General features: G+C 39.0%; 4 protein-coding genes across 6 annotated transcripts in view; 2 read left to right on the forward strand and 2 right to left on the reverse strand.

Moving 5' to 3' along the window:
- The window catches only part of LOC100641298 (glutathione S-transferase-like), a 1,242-nt gene extending 393 nt beyond the window's left edge, over positions 1 to 849 (forward strand). Inside the window, exon 2 of one of the 2 annotated variants that reach the window (XM_019996730.1) lies at positions 147 to 849. In XM_019996730.1, the coding sequence (XP_019852289.1) occupies positions 175 to 780 (606 nt within the window). In that variant the 5' untranslated portion in view covers positions 147 to 174 and the 3' untranslated portion in view covers positions 781 to 849. The remainder of the gene's footprint in view (positions 1 to 146) is intronic. The other variant, XM_003386718.3, reaches the window with a different exon arrangement.
- Positions 781 to 2,104, reverse strand: LOC100641425 (molybdopterin synthase catalytic subunit-like). Its single transcript, XM_019996731.1, has 6 exons — positions 1,997 to 2,104; positions 1,646 to 1,743; positions 1,505 to 1,528; positions 1,328 to 1,454; positions 1,160 to 1,283; positions 781 to 961 (listed from the first exon to the last, which is right to left on the reverse strand). Exons 1-6 carry the CDS (start codon positions 2,008 to 2,010, stop codon positions 881 to 883), a joined length of 468 nt encoding a protein of 155 aa, XP_019852290.1. The 5' UTR covers positions 2,011 to 2,104; the 3' UTR covers positions 781 to 880.
- A 332-nt stretch (positions 2,105 to 2,436) lies between these two features.
- On the forward strand, positions 2,437 to 4,138 carry LOC100638390 (E3 ubiquitin-protein ligase RNF115-like). Of its 2 annotated transcripts, none has more exons than XM_003386695.3 (10): positions 2,437 to 2,549; positions 2,598 to 2,671; positions 2,717 to 2,780; positions 2,842 to 2,918; positions 2,967 to 3,007; positions 3,071 to 3,131; positions 3,189 to 3,279; positions 3,337 to 3,439; positions 3,499 to 3,608; positions 3,705 to 4,138. In XM_003386695.3, exons 1-10 carry the CDS (start codon positions 2,475 to 2,477, stop codon positions 3,759 to 3,761), a joined length of 753 nt encoding a protein of 250 aa, XP_003386743.1. In that variant the 5' UTR covers positions 2,437 to 2,474; the 3' UTR covers positions 3,762 to 4,138. The 2 variants fall into 2 exon arrangements, with proteins under 2 accessions (XP_003386743.1, XP_019852288.1); XM_019996729.1 differs by having other exon boundaries at positions 2,717 to 2,777.
- On the reverse strand, positions 3,935 to 16,874 carry LOC100638516 (uncharacterized). The gene is made up of 19 exons (XM_003386696.3): positions 16,569 to 16,874; positions 16,096 to 16,154; positions 15,255 to 15,393; positions 14,400 to 14,581; positions 13,706 to 13,835; positions 13,092 to 13,266; positions 12,186 to 12,565; positions 11,323 to 11,442; positions 10,162 to 11,199; positions 7,782 to 9,907; positions 6,919 to 7,042; positions 5,912 to 6,000; positions 5,500 to 5,639; positions 5,331 to 5,389; positions 5,180 to 5,276; positions 4,761 to 5,076; positions 4,548 to 4,598; positions 4,441 to 4,475; positions 3,935 to 4,391 (listed from the first exon to the last, which is right to left on the reverse strand). The coding sequence occupies exons 1-19, from the start codon at positions 16,594 to 16,596 to the stop codon at positions 4,184 to 4,186; spliced, it is 5,496 nt and encodes a 1,831-aa protein (XP_003386744.3). The 5' UTR covers positions 16,597 to 16,874; the 3' UTR covers positions 3,935 to 4,183.
- Positions 16,875 to 17,038: the final 164 nt, after the last annotated feature.

The following is a 17,038-nucleotide window of genomic DNA, read 5'->3' on the forward strand; positions in this document are numbered from 1 at the left end:
GTATACGGGTCGACATTACGTCAGTTGACCACGTGTAACCGCATCCGGTTCACCCAGTTTTGGGTGAAGCAGAACGAAGAAGGAATGCTCAGTTGACCAGACCCTCCCGGAGGCACGGAGGGTGTGGTCTGGCTACGCGAGACTAGGAAACTGTACTCGTTTTTTCAGAAAGACATGGCTACCTATAAGCTTTTCTATTTCCCAGCTCGAGGAGCAGGAGAGCCAGTGAGACTCTTATTCGCACACAAGGAGATCAAGTATGAGGACATTCGCCTAGCAGGAGAAGACTGGCAGAAGGAGAAGCCAAACACGCCATTTGGAGTCATGCCAGTCCTGGAAGAAGATGGAAAGAAGCTTGGAGGCAGTGCTGTAATCCTCCGATATTTGGGAGAGAAGTATGGCTTGGCTGGGTCTAATGCATGGGACAATGCCCATCTAGCTAACATATCCGACTTCATAACGGATTTTACCAGAGAGATGACCAAAGTCCACTATGAAAAAGATGAGACAAGAAAGCAAGAGCTCCAGAAACGTTTCACTGAGGAAGTAATTCCAAAAACTTTTGGAAAGCTGAATGAATTGACAGCCGCCACTGGGTATCTTTGCTGTGGTCGTCTGACATGGCCTGATCTCCAGCTCTATTCTATTCTGGATTATGTCATAAAGGGACATCCAGAAGTGCTTTCAAATTTCCCTGGACTTGCTAGTCTGAGGAAGAACATTGAAGGTGATGCCAACATGAGCAAGTGGATAAAGGAACGACCAGAGACTGAGTATTAATTTTGCATGTTTGCTGCTAAATGAACCAAGACTCTATTAGTGACTATTAATTTACAATTATAAATAGTAGCGAAAAATATTAAAAATATTATATTGATTTCTAAGGTGCTCCTTTATCTTCATTGAGCCATTTGCACTCCTTGTTGGCTTTCCATTGGCCCTCACCATCTTCATACACCTCCTACAAACCAAATGAGTGCATATACATGAAGCCATACAAATGATATACCACCATCAATACACAGGCTAAGGCTAAGGCTATATAAGGCTAAAATAAATAACCATTGATAAGAATGTGGTTTATATAGGAACTACAAGTACATGTTATATGAAAAGCAACAATAACACTTGTACTACAAAACACAAATACTGGACATACCTTCTTCCATATTGTAGTAGATGCCTTAATGGCGTCAATGACATAAGATACAGCTGAAATGGCATCATGACGATGTTCTGAAGAGATGGCAACCATGACACTGGGTTGACCAACAGGGACTTCACTGTAAAAGAAAGGATTGTGAGAGACTACTATAGCAATGCCTACCCTATCCTATGAACAGCAGCCATCTTACATAGGGACCATTTCAAACGAGCATCATTACATATTTCTTGCAATTGTTTAACAGCCATTGCTGTGTAGGCCTCATACTCTAGTTTTAGCACCTTTTTCCCTATTTAAGACACACAATAGAATTGTCTTTAGTGCGACAAGGAGAATTACCATTGAAATGATTCCGTGTGGTGCCTTCAATAAAAGTGAAAAGAGAGAGGGAAAGGGAGAAAGAGGAGAGAGAGAGAGAGAGAGAGAGAGAGAGAGAGAGAAGGAGAGCTTATATTGTATAACCAAACTATTTTATCCTACCAATGAAGATAGATATAGCCCCAGCAGTATTATCACTCACATACGAGCGTACTTTGCTCTCATCCAGTGGTTCGGGTGTAATTAATACCAAATCAACACTGAAAGATAAACAAATGCACTGTCAAAAAATAAATAACTTCTAATAAAAAATGAAGGGGAGTATCTGATCACAAATTTAAGACACATGCATAAGTATTAAATTTTGGGAATTTAAAAATTTTTTCCCAGTAAATTTGCCAGAAAAATTAATCTATCTCGAGAAATTAAATTAATTTTTTCCTGGTAAATTTGCCAGAAAAATTAACTTTTCCCGGGAAATTTTAATCATGAAATAAATAAAAAATAAATGACCATTTATTACTCATCCTCCTGATATTGGTGGTATGACTGCTATCTCATCGCCTTCAGACAAGGACAGATTATCAGTGAGTGAGATGTAGGAGAGATTAACGGAAAGAATAAGATTGTCTTTGATCAAACCCAACCTATAGTGACAACAAGAAACAAATAACAACAATAATAATAATAACGGTAATAATGACAAAATAATTATTATTAATAACATACTCTGGGTGGGCGTTGACAATGGCTTCTAGTAAAGCTCGTCCTGTCGTTAGAGATGGAGTGGTGAGCTGAGTTTGACTGCAACCTGTAAGCTCACGACTTTTAGCAAAAAAAAGTACCTGCAAAAACACAATAATAAACTTAATATTTCAGAAAATCCGCCATTACTTGCACTGTCACCATTAGAAAATCAGAAATGAATGCGTGGGTGGATCATAACTCCCACACACGCTTGGGCTAATTGAAGGGCGTGGCCGTGAACAAAATGGCGGCTAACGAACCTTTTCAAAAGAGCTTCAGATTTTTCTGCTATACCTGTGATAACCAGTTTCTGTCCGATGTAAGTTTTGCTAATGTACATACAAAGCGTTTGAGATGATTTTGACAGACTGCCAAGTGTCCACAATGCGAGGAAGAGTTTGTAGAGCAACTTGAAGAAGTCATAGAAGAAGAAGATGAAAGGTGATACATGTAACATGTACTCTTGTTTATCCCTCTCTTTCTCAGACCTCCCTCTCCTCCCCCTTCTCCTCCTCACCGGGGACTTGTCCGACCTCGTAATACACAACAAGTAAACACAAACAACAACAACAAAATAATAACACAATTTTTAATTTTATGTACGTGTACAGTCACCACACAGGCATAGACACAGAAATCGTTCACCTCCTATGGAGCAAAGACCAAGACAAAGGGACCAATTAGGAGAGTGAGTCCTTTGCTATGTGGCAAGTATTTCATTATTTTATTCTTTTAGAATGTTAGGGCAGTATTTAGTACAACTTATAGCAGCGAGAGGTGGGTGGAACTATTGTTTATTATTATTATTATTATTATTATTATTATTGTTTTGTTTTTTAGAACAATTGGAGGATTCTGAAAATTATACTTTACCCGTGATACCTCCCCCGCCACAATTCCTGTGAGAGACTGTATATAATTTTGTGATTATTTTTAAATGTTTTTCTTTTCCTTTTAGTGAGTTGATGTTTAGAAGCAGACGCTCTGAGCCATCAGCACCAAGGACTGGCGTGGCTGGCCCAGGTGCTCTAGAACTAGTCATTACTGGAGTAAGACAAGATGAAGAGAGAGGGATATCATTATAAAAATTTTTATATTCTTTTTAGCTGCTGGAACAATTAAGTAATTCTGGTGGGCCCCCTCCAGCGGACGAAACAAAAATAATGCAATTACCAACCTCAAATATCACTCAGGAACAAGTTAATGGAGGTACAGCTCATGTATATCATCACGTGATCTGTAGTCATGTGACTGTTCGTTATCTCTAGAGTCAGAATGCTCCATATGTAAAGAAACATTTGTCCTTAACGATGAATATAAGGAACTTCCTTGCACGCATATATTTCACAGTCACTGTATTGTGGCCTGGTTAAAACTGGTAAGGCTTAACTTAAAAATTTTTCTCTTATTTGCTTCATTTTTTGACTCTAACTCTCTCTTTCCTTCTCCCTCCTCTCTCTCTCGTCCTCTTTAGCGTGGTACGTGTCCTACTTGTAGGTATAACTTAAATAAAGGTCAACGTGACAGCTAGTGTTTTTATTTTAATCATACCTTACTAGAATGAACTTATTATCGATATTTCATTATTTTAAATTAAAATAACATACAATAATTATTATCATAATAATGTGCCAATTATATATTTTATTTTATTGTGAAGAACACGTGAAGAGGAGGTGCATGTAAGGGGCCTGGTAATATTCATCGATAAAATGAAGTGTTTAACCTTTATATGATACAGAAAATTTTATTATTATTAATTATTGTCAGTGAAAATAATCATAATAAACTTTTAATAATAATAATAATAATAATAATAATGAATATATTTTTTACCAGCTTTTGGAAAAAGTGGAGGGAGAGAGAGAGAGAGGGGGAGTAAGATGTACAGAAGAAAGTGAATTTAAATGTAAAATACACGATAAATGACAGTTACATGTAAAAATGATATCGTTATTGATTCCGAAGACGAAAAGAAGGCGACCCTTCTCTAAACTTAACATTTTTCTCTCCTTCTTTCTTAAGATCCTCCATTTTCAATAAGTCGCTGTGAATGGAATGAGGCCTGCCGCTTCTCGGCCGCTGGGCGGAGTGGGATCGAAAGAGAGAGACAGGGCTCGAACGATTCGACGATCTGGCTTCTTCCAGTTCGTGTCTAAGCCTAAACCAAGTTAATAAAGGGTTAATTACTAGTAGAGACAAAAACTTACTTGGCCATTTCTTCACTTTTGGTTTCGTTCTCCTTCTAAAGAGAGAGAGAGAGAAAGACGTATATTGAACATGCAAGGCTTGATGGATATTATTACTCTAAACTTACCAGTAAATATTCAACACAATCTTTTAAATTACTGATACACTCCAACAAATTCTATAAAAAAAACATCAATAATAATAATACATGCACGTGTAACATATTCAAATACAAAAAGGTACTACAGGTACGGTTACACATGTACATGTACGTAAAGTAAAAACACAATAATAATAAATTAATAACGGCCTTATTCTGGTACCACAAACTACGACTCACCTTCTTCTCTTGAGCAGGGTCGTCTTTCTTGTCCAAGAAGCTCAATCCTCTATCGGGCATCTTCTTCTTCTTCTTTGGTTCAATGGTATCCAGACTAGGTGTCCTCACGGCATGAAAGGTTGTTGATCTAACTGGTTTGTTTCTAGGCGCGTGCGGTGGCAACTGGTGGTTCCGATGAGCTAATGGAGCGGTGGCAAGGGAGTGACGGGCAGTTACCTCATGAGTGGGCGGGTTAGGGAGGGAGGCGGCCGTTGCCATGGTGATGTGTTGGTGAGCCTGGGAAAGAGCTTGGTGTATCATCATTCGTCGAATTGCCCTAAAATAAATGTACATGTAACTTACATGTACATGTACATAACACCACACAAAAACATGTACATTTACATAAAATGTACTATATTATAATAAGAGGAACTCACTCAGGGCTAAGATCAGGTAATGGATCAATGTCTCCGTCAAATTCATCTTCATCTTTACACTCATCGCCCGATAAAATAGGCTCCACCCCCAAGTGTTCTGAAAAACATGCACACGTAAAATTTGTTGTGGAAATACAAATGTGCGACTTACCACATTTTAAATCATTTCGTCTGCAGTACTCAACAGCTTTATTTAACCTCTCCTCCCACCTATAAGCAATGATAAAGTATATAATTGTATATACATTTATAATGTATGTACATGTACATGTATACATGTATGCCTCTCTTATCAATAATCACTCCTTCATTTCTCTTACACTTTTGCTTCTTTCTTTGAAGAGAATTCGATATAAAACATGGCCGGTTTGAGTCCTTGCTCCAGGAGTAGTAGCTGCACACCCGATCTTATTGAAGCATTCACACGAACATGAAGATCATACAAACGAATGACAGGAGGCTAAGGAGAGAGAGAGAGAGAGTGAAGACACTAACATACATGTACATGTACATGTACACTGCACTGTAGATGATATGTAAATGGGGTGGGAGAGAATTCTCCATTTTTATTAGATTTCTAAATTCTGAGCTGATTTTTATCACAATTTTTGAAGTTGAGCACTTCAAATTTAGGCCATAAGAGTGTTAGTAAAAAAAAACAGCAATATAGTAATAAGAATTTTATAATATGCACGTATGAATATCACTTGACCTAATGTATTATTTTCTTACCTTCATATCATGCAGTGTGGCTAAGTGGTATTTCTGATCTTTCTCAGTTAATAATATAATAAGATCAGTCACTAGTACCAGCAATACAGCTACATATACACGAACAATGAGAGACAGTTAAAAATAATAAAATGCATACATGTACATGTACATGTATGTGTGGAACAAAAATCACTCCCAATTTTTATTACATTTTCTGATACATATTGATGTCCTTATGCTGTGTAGAAAGTTTGAGGTGATTCCGACTAAAAAATTTTGAGTTACGGCCATTTTTAAAAATTGGCAAATTTCTGAAAAATCCCCTGTACTATAGCCCATGTTTTTTTCCAAAAAATGGCTAAAAAATCACCCCTAATTTTTATTGCATTTTCTGATACATATTGATGTCCTTATGCTGTGTAGAAAGTTTGAGCTGATTCCCACTTCAACTTTTCAAGTTAAGGCCATTTTAAGAAAACGTCAAAATTCCAAAAAATACCCAAGGCTATAGCCCATGCTTTTTTCCAAAAAATGGCTTAAAAATCAACTCCAATTTTTATTACATTTTCTGATACATATTGATGTCCTTATGCTGTGTAGACAGTTTGAGGTGATTCCGACTAAAAATTTTTGAGTTATGGCCATTTTTAAAAATTGGCAAATTTCTTATAAATACCCTGTACTATAGCTCATGCTTTTTTCTGAAAAATGGCTTAAAAATCACCCCCAATTTTTATTAAATTTTCAAATACATATTGATATCCTTATGCTGTGTAGAAAGTTTGAGGTGATTCCAACTAAAAATTTTTGAGTTATGGCCATTTTTAAAAATTGGCAAATTTCTTTAAAATACCCTGTACTATAGCCCATGCTTTCTTCAAAAAATGACTCTGAAATAATCCTTAACTTTTATTACATTTTTCAATACATATCGATGCCCTTAGGCTATGTAGAAAGTTTAAGCTGGTTCTGGCACAATTTATTCATCTTAAATTACACTAAATTGATGTGGTTAGCTACTTTACCTATTGATTTGCCACTTCCACTCCAGTGAACATCAACAGTGTTGATGAGGACACGATTCTGAGCAAGCAAGTCAAGAGATTTGAGTCCCTTCAGTTTAGAATACTGCTTATAATTACGAGGAACCTAGAGAGAAAGAGAGGGGGAGGGAAGGAGAGAAGGAGGAAGAGGAAGAAGAGAGAGATGATGATCATGAACATTTCAATACCAAGTGGATGAGTATCTATGGCGATAACAGCACCTAAGTGCGTGTGTGTGTGTGAGTGTTTGGTAAACAATATGAAGTGAAACTACAAAACAACACATGTCATAGCATAACGGAGTAGCTGTCTATAGCAACAGAACATAAACAATACCAAATTAGTAGATAATACACACACACACACACGCACAAATACACACCTGCACTACATTGTGTACAACTACAATGCATTATAGTAGTAAGACTTCAATGCAACATGTATCACACACAATACAGATACATGTACATTGTACGCGTATACTGTAGTTAAGAAGGAAGTTGCAGTACATGTACATGTGCATATACATGTACATGTACACTGTACATGTAAATGCACTACAATAAAATTAATAATAATTTGGCCCACTGCCCGTGAAAATGATTGAATTGAAATTGGCAGTCTATGCTACACAATGCCCTCTGTATAAACATGAGGGGACACTTAGCGGGTCTACAATATCCGGCCAAAGGCTAGACAGCCAAAGCAGTCACCCCATAAGGCCAACCAGTGCAGTTGTACACTAAGAAACAAGAATAAAGACATGTATTGTTACTATCGTACATGTACACATGGAATTGTGTACATGATTCTACATGTATATCTAAAGCCACACCAAAACCTACGTGTATTTCCAGTCTGCTTTGAATATCTTCAAGTTTCTTCCTGTTCTCATACTGTAAGACCCCGTTATCAATGGATGCCACGAGCTCTTGCAGTGCTTTATCTGCCTTCTTTAGTCTATCTAAGTGGTCTAGTTTAAGGGCGTCGGTCTCCTTGACAAGCTTCTTCATCATCTCCACATATTTGGCTACACGCTGCGTAATGAGCAGATAGAAGTCAGGTAGCTTCCGTCTCTCGCATTGTTTCTTTGCATACAAGAGGGTCATAAGACGTGCAAATTTAGCTTTCCTTCTCTCCAGGTCACGATAAAGCTCCAAGGCTTCCGACTGACGGCAGATAAAGTTAGTGTAGGCGTCTTTCATTCTCTTCCCGTAAAACCCGGTAAACTGCTCCAGTAGTATGTCGCTGATATCGCTAACCATCATTGAAGAAGGTTGCTGCTTTTCCTCAAGCTTATTGTGGAACTCTTCAGTGACAACCATTAGCTCATCAAGCGAAGGGAAAAGATGATTTAGAATCTCTTCAGACATCCCGAGCTCTGATGCAAGCTTGTCCCTAAACACCAACTTTAAAACAAGGACAGATTTGTGTATGTGTCTCTCTGTACGTATAAAGTCAAAAATGGCTCCCTGACGTCCTTTCTCGTGTTTATTAATGGAGCGCCGAAGCCTACGGTCTATAGTCTGGTACCAAGAAACCTCAGTGTCATCATCTTCCGCTAGGAGAGGATGATCGTCAATACTCACTGAGAGAGAGTTCTCGTCTGGTAGCTCTGGCACTTCAGTTGTAGTACTTCCTTCAGATTTACTCCTCGGAGAGGAAGGAGGGACAAACTCTTCCTCTACTCCACCTCCTCCTACTCCTCCACTGAGTCTCCTAGTGTCAGGAAGAGCCTTTAGTTCACTGGTTGTGGTTACATTAATGTCGTGTATGGTGTTAGCTCTTGGCTTACGAATGACAGGTGACTGCGATGTGCCTGGTACAGAGGTCATTGCCTGAATTGATGAGTTAGGTCTTATCTTGCCCGGTTGAGGGCCACCGTTCTTCCCGTCTTCTTGTGACGATTGCTGTCCGTTGTTCATGAAGACAGAGTCAAGGGACGTAAGACTGTCCGTCTTCTTTGTCGATCGTTGTTTGTCTTTCTTTGAGTCACGCCGGAAGAGCTTTGAGATCCCCTTGCTTTTGGGCTGCTCGCGAGCCATTGGGTCTATGATACCAAGATAGGACTGTATGTCCTTACGCTGACTACCACGAAACTCTTCTTCATCGTCCTCAACGTCTTCTTGCTTGAATTTGACACTTTTCTGATCTCTTTCCTGATTGGTCGATTCGTCTAATAAATTATCAACACTTTTAGCTTTCTTGTCGAGAGGAGAGGTGACAGAGGTCACAGCGGTACGACCGGTCGGGGAATGGCATACTTCTTTGACGAGTGATGGACGTGGTGAAGACCGTGGACTCTTGCTAAAGTATAGAGGAGATGGCGGGAGAGGTGTAGTCGATTCCGACACACGAGATGAGGCTCGAGATGAGCTTCGGGCGGAGCTCCTTCCGTCTGGTGGCTTGACAAAATCTAAACTTGAAGAACCCAAAACCCCGCCCTTTTGAAGAGGTGGTGAGGACTGATAAGAGACGACAGAATCAGAAGCAGAGGAGGCATTACGAGAAATATTAGTATGAAGGACTCCACCCGGTAAACGGGCGGAGGCAACAGGAATGAGAGGATCAGAGGGCATTGTAATAGCAGGGAGGGTCTCTGAACGAGACTTTTTAATGGGGAGTGGTTCCTCTTGTGTCAATGCTTTTAGTAACCTTATGGTGTGTTTAGCGTCGTGAGCTGTCCTTGATATGGGTCCTGGTGAGGTGCTGGGTATAATGGGAGTACTAGGAGTCCTTTGATGAACTCGTGGTGACCTGCTTGCTGGCGAGAGAGGGGCGGGGTTAGTCGGCGGAGACTCTTTGGTCTTCTGTGGCATCTTGTCTTCCTCTAAGCTTCCGACTTGTACCTCGATATCAGATAAAGTCATGTCTCCTTCGCTTGTAGTACGGTTTGATAACATTTCAGTCGATTGACGGGTTGGTGTCACTGAGTCAGGTGATCTGGTGCTCCGCCTTAGGGCCTGGTTACCTGTAGAAAAAAAGAACAATTACATGCACATATACATGTACATGTACGTAGCATGTACATGTAATAGTAATAGAAATCCAATGCCAAAATTGCTAGGTGCGTACATTTTCTACATGCACATGTACAGTACATGTAGTTCAATCAAGAGTATAGAAACATGACAATCTGGCTAAACAATCAAAACCATAGTATGAAGAAAAAACATGATACGTAGTGTATGAGATACTACATATACATGTACATGTACACATTACCAGCATCATCTTCACTACTAGCACTAAAGTCATCAATATTGGTGATGACATTAAGAGAGTAACGTCTTTCCTGAATGAGAGAGAGCTTCCTTCTCTCTTCTTCCTCCTCCTCTTCTTTATCAGCTCCTCCATCAACATCATCCTCACTAGCTCTTCTCTCCTGATCCAAGACGAGGTACGGCTTAAAAGGAAAGGATCCTTCCAACGAGACGAAAGGACTGTCGTCTATTGAAACGCCAGACTTGGACTTGAAGCTGACTTCATTAGCCGTTTCAAAAGCACTTTCATCTTCTTCGTCGTCCTCGCTACTCGTGTAACTACTGGTGGTGGTTGTTGTAGGTTTGCTGCTGTCGATACTCATCATGCTGCTAGCGTTGGACTGGGCAGTGTCAAGCCGTCTCTCCTGCTCCGTTCCATGATCGGCAAACATGACGCCAGACAAGCTGTGACTCTTCTTGTGAGTGCGTACATGTATAGGCGGGGTACTAACAGGGGTAGAGGGAGTGGTCGCAACTTTACCGGCTAAAAGAGCGTCAGAGGGTAACACATCAGGTACCCGAGGCTCTGGGACTTCGTTAGAAGTGTTAATGGGCGGGGCAATGGAGTCAATGATGACATAATCAGCATCCACGGTGCTGGGCTGGGTCTCGGCTTCAACAAAAGTAGGAGCGGATTTTGAAAAAAGGTTCTTTTGTATAGGATTAGGGAGAGTCGTCTTAGGCTCTTCACTCTCTTCGCCTGAAGAGTGAGCATAACCAGCCATACTGAAAAACTGTTCCTCCTCCTCCTCTTCTTGTTGAGTTTTGATTGCAGAAGGAGCAAAACAGACTTTGTCACCTCTCTCTGTGTTCTCTACACAAACGAGAGGGAGAGGGTGGGGAGAGGTGGAGGAGACGAGGTCAGTCTCGAGAGAATTGTGGGGTGTGTCAGATGACGGTTGATGGGTGTGGTCAGGTACAGGAGTGGTGGGAGTGAATCCGTTTGGTGCTACCGGCTTTTCAATATTGGAACCGGAACTGGTTAAGGAATGGACTAATTCTAATGAAAAGAAGAGAAAGAAAAGGTTATTTATGGGTTTTATTTATCATACGGACAGCATGTGACATACATGTATACAGTATGAGTAAAAAAAGAGCATGTACAATGTAGCATACAACTTACCAGTGACACTGCCGTCACAGAGACTAGGACATGATATGCTCCACCCACAAGGCCCCACCTCCTTATTAAGAACACGTTCGGATGCCTTGATCTTAAGAGCCTCTATAAGTGATTGAGATTCTATAAATACACGAACAAGGAGAGAGAGAGAGAGAGAGAGAGAGAGAGAGAGAGAGAGAGAGAGAGAGAAAGAGAGAGAGAGAGAGAGAGAGAGAGAGAGAGAGAGAGAGAGAGAGAGAGAGAGAGAGAAAGAGAGAGAGAGAGGAGGGAGAAGGAAATGGTAACCTCTTGTATATAAACATAGTAACATCACATAAACAGATACTATACAAATGTACATGTACTGTATAACTCCACATGTACATGTACTTGCATCATTATTACATGTACATGTACACCTTACATCTCTCTCTCACATACATGTACATGTGCTATAGACACATCCACTGCAGTTTCATCATGTACACACGAACTTATTCCTTTCATCTCTTGACCCTCCCTTTGTACTTGCAAAGTGTACATGTACCAGTGTATTAATTAACATGTACCAGTATAATTAATTAACATCTATCCTTTTTGTCACTCACTTTAATCTTATCACAAGAACTTGATTCTCTATCTCTCACTCCCTCTTAATCTCTTTCCCCTCTCTCTCTCTCTCTCCCTTACATGTGTACATGTATCCATATATTAAGTACATGATAACAATAAACAGCTAGGGGTATTCCCCAGTAAAATACACACAAGGCAAACCCAATGAAGTCATGCACGACCAATTCTCATGAACAACTTAACTCACTGCCAAGACCAAAATAACCACAACTATACACTTATATACACATAGATACTGCTCATAATGTTACCTTGCAGTCTATGAAGTTCGTTTAATCCGGTGCCAACAGACCGACTCCGCCCATTTCCAACAACACGTGACCACGCCTTCCGGACACAGCCTCGTATCAAAACCTCCCCTACATTAGGAGGCAGTGGTGAGGCCTCCTCCCCCTTATTAAAAGAGGCGGGGTTTGAAATTGAAGCACCTAACAAGCGACTGTCGTCCACGATACTTGCAGAAATCTGCTGGCGCAAAAAAGTGAGATTGAGTTCCCACGGGGGGAGCTCCAAGAGAGAGGGGTTGTCTCTCTTTTGACCACGTATCCATAAAGCATTAATATCCTGTAGTAACTGGACTTCAGCTGAAGCAATATTCATAACAGGAGGAGGAGAAGCAAGAAGATTTGAGCTAGAGAGAGAGAGAGAGAAAAAAAGAGAGAGAGACAGAGAGACAGAGACAGACAGACAGACAGACAGAGAGAGAGAAAGAGAGAGAGAGGTCATGAATGCAAAAGGAAATCATGTGTGGCAAAATGAGGATAAAGTTTACAAATTAAGTACAATGTAAGAGTATGAAAAAGCTGATACAAGTACTATTTACAATATAAGCTTGTGCCTTGTATTGTAAATAGTATAAGCATACACACACACACACACACGTTTGGTTGTGAATGAAATGCATGTTATTATTATTTTGGGTAAACTATGTCCCTAATTGACGTAAGAACTCCATCTAAACCAATCCTGTGTGTGGCAAAGCAAATTACAAGGACATTCTACAACCAGGGGACACTGGAAACACGCACAATACATCCTCTCTCTCTCTCATCTTTCAGATAATTGCCTCACACACATGTACACGCATAAACTTAGTGATCACATTAAATGCGCGATGTGTACATGTACAAACAGGTGTCATGGCCTACATTCATTACCATTCAAGGATAGCTTTGACAGATGTCCTGTTGCTTTGCCTAGCCAAGTCAAAGGGAGTGCTCCCATCACTGTTCCTCAGTGTCAGGGCAGTACCTCCACCAGGGAATGATAGGAGGAGGGAGAAGAGTTGTGGTAGAGAGTTACGTGCAGCGAAATGAAGAAGAGTATTATTGTCTGTGAGGGAAAGATGAGACGCATGTGATAGAGAGAAGGGAGAGAGAGGGAGGGAGGGAGAAAATGAGAAGATGATGCATGCAAAGAAAGAAGAGAAGGAAAGAATGAAGATATAATTAAATTATAAGTAAATGGTTCCCACAGCCCAGTTCCCATGCACTGTGTATATATACATGTACATGGACACAATCTGCATATTGCTATCAAAACTAAATATCCAGTATAACTCTGTGCATGCCAGTATACTAGCCTCAATCTGGCTGAGGTGCAAACATCAAAGAGGTCAAAGAAGACACTCTTATGGCTTGAAAAATAAATATTATATAAATTTTTCCTAAGGACACAATGTGCATGTACGTGTACATGTATGCATAGTCCTTATAGACATACATTTAAATATACATGTACATGTACAGTAAGATCGTTTCTTTTGATATACCTTCACATTGAAGTAAGCTCCACCCATCAGGAAGCTCCACTGACTTTACGGCAGATGTTAGTTCCTTGTCGAAATCCTCTAACATTTTCTCATCAAGTGAAGCCAGAGGCGGTAAAACGGAGTAGAATGCCTACAATTAAAAGATAAATGAAATCATAAAACAAGAGTACATTAGGCATTAATATCCTCATTATTACAGTATTATAAATGTTACTGTATATCATCAAAAACTTGTCAGTAATTACAAAGTGCTGTAATGGTCAGTATATGTACATGAACTGTACCTTATATTCATACTGAAAATGAAAATAGTTACCAAATGCATACAAAGGCATCAAAACAGCTTAGCATGTCATAATGTAGAGAGGACATTTCCATGTACATGTACTTGTACATGCAACGTGCCACCCCACCTCAAACTGTTGTTGCACATTCATGTACATGTACATGTACGTAAAAAATATTTAAAGGATCGAGTCAATTGTAATTCAATTCCATCATGATTATAATGCTATTCTTAAATTTAAATGACAATGCCACACAAGTACTGTACATACTACACATCTCCATGCAACACAACTACATGTGTATCATGTATACATGTATACATGATACATCTGTACATGTATACATGTAAATTTATAATATTAATTAAAAAGAGCTGTACAAGTAGCAATATGACCCCTCCTCTTACTTGTGTTTTATCAGTGACACTCTGTACCAGTAGCTCTGCCAAATAGCTACTCATGTCTGTGTAGAGTAACTTGTCTTCTAAGAGAAGGCGTGGCCGTAGTGTGATCTCAGAATCAATTGCATTTACTGGTAGACCGGGGATCTGATATAATTCAAGATTGACCACTTCTGCTGGCTTGTGAGCTAAAATAAAAATAAAAATAATAATGTTGTATAATAATAATAATAATAATAATAATAATAATAATAATAATAATAATAATAATAATAATAATAATAATAGTTTTGTATACAAGTCTATTGCTTTCCTTCCCTCACTCTCTTTCCTCTTCCCTCTCCCTCTGTTTTCATTAATTGTTATTAGTGGTTTTAATTATATACACATGTACATGCATGTACATACACCACAAATACATGTACGTAAAAATTATCATTAAATCCTATCTGTCTGCTCCCTCTGTCTCTTCTTTCTTTCCTCCTTTAGCTTGAATCCTTTAGATTTAGTAACTCAAGTTACATTTATATTCCCTTTGTTAAGCTGAGGATCGTATGTATGTTCATGTACAGTATACATACACAATATGTAGCATATAGACATAAATATATCAGAAAATGCAATAAAAATAAAAACTGTGTTGCATTGCACCTAATGCCTATGGTCTAACTGGAATAATGGACCAAAATTGGCTCCACACATGTAATGATTCCTTATGCTACATATAGTACATGTAGGTAATGTAATGCTGACAGATTAAGGATCTACATGTACATGTACATGCAGCTCTCATTTTCCTCCTCTTCTATCCATCTCTCTTTATCATATTGCTATACTTCCTACTAGCACTCTATGCATTACCAGGTAGCATGACAGAGACAGTTCTTTCGTCGGGTCGCTCTGCCTCGAGTTTGTGAGTCTTTATGGATCCATGGAGGAAGACAACTACAGGATCAGGTGGTATGGGAATAGGGAATGTGATTGTTAAACGCTCATTGCCCTAAAGAGAAAGAGAGAAGAAACACACGTGAATAAAATGAAATTGAATGAAAATGACAAACTGATAACTATTAGTATAATACAAAAGTTGGGACAAAGAGAGAGAGAGAGAGAGAGAGAGAGAAAGAAAGTGGGAGGGAGAGAGAGAGAAAGGAGAGAGTAAGGGAGGAATTGAGACACAGAGATGATAACAAATAAAGATGTGTATGTATAACAACTGAGAGCATAGCAAAAGCTCATGATTGTACAAGTCAAAACTATATCCATACACAATCTGGAGACATAACTGATCCTGAGAAAGAGTGTGTGTGTGTGTGTGCGTGCGTGCATGCATGTAATCACACTACTATAGCCTTAATCCAAGGATATAATTAATTAGTAGCTAATGAGGGATAATACATGTGATTCAGAGAAAATTGAAGGAAGAGGAGAGATTGAGTGAGGAGGAAGAGAAAAAGAAATGGATACTCCATGCCTTTCTGGTTATCAGTTACAAGTGAGGAGAAATAACAAAAGTAAAATTATATTATATAAGAGAAAAGATTGGATTACAGAGGAATATGCTGCTCCCACTTGTGAAGTGAGAAATTAATAAAAGGAGGAGAGAAAAGGGAGGAAATCAACAGAGGTGAGAAAAGTAAATGCAGATGCAAAAATAAAAAGTAACAAATCATCACCAAAATCTCTACAGGGCCACACCTACCTGAGTTGAACACTCTTCGGGTGTGATGATCACCTCATCCAAGTCTTCCTGGGTGAGCACTAATTAGAAAAAAAATCAGAAATAATAATTATTTAATTATAATATACATGCGTACATATACATGTTTAATACACAATGTACATGTACATGTTCACGTATAATGTACACAGACATAATAGAAAACCATGCAGTTGGTACACAAATGTCCAAATATGGATACAGAATATAGAGAAAGAGAGAGAGAGAGAAAGAGAGAGAGAGACAGCCTTACATGTACGTACATGTATAGAAATTTTTATGCTGATAATACATGGAACAAAAAGGTGATAATAATAATCTTTCCCTCTCTCTCTCCCACTCACACCATTTTAATCCCTGCCCTCCTACTCTTCAGTGATGTAGCAACACAGATTATAATTATTGTATGTACATGTACAAGTATTTTGTTATATTTCTCCATATAGAATACTCACCAAAATTATTTAGTTGACTAGATGACATGATGCTAACTGGAGGAATCTTATCTCATCTCTAGCAAAAGAGAGAGAGAGGGGGGAAGGATGTTCGGTGAAAAGAAAAGCGATTTGGCACTGTTCTGGTGTCCTTAATTAATAGCCAATTCTTCCTAGTTGATTCCTATGCACTATCAAGTATGACTGACTCCAAAAGTTTCTATATCTTTCTTTCTAAGTTGTTCTTTCCCACTATCTTCACTTTATCTCCTTTTCGCTTCTCTTGTTAACAAAATTTCCACGCCTGCTGTTTTCAGGATATTTTTAGTATAAGGCCGGATCCAGCCACACCCATAATCAAATCGCTATAATGAATTTGTGCATCCCCGTACACTAACAAAGTCTTAATCCATGATTAAAAAAACAAGGCTTTCTGTCTTTTCTTTAGTTTTCTAATCTTCTCGGATTTCTCTACAAAATTTTACTTAAAC

The sequence above is a fragment of the Amphimedon queenslandica genome, unplaced genomic scaffold (genome assembly GCF_000090795.2).
Source record: "Amphimedon queenslandica unplaced genomic scaffold, v1.1 AMPQUscaffold_13401, whole genome shotgun sequence".
Taxonomy (NCBI): domain Eukaryota; kingdom Metazoa; phylum Porifera; class Demospongiae; order Haplosclerida; family Niphatidae; genus Amphimedon; species Amphimedon queenslandica.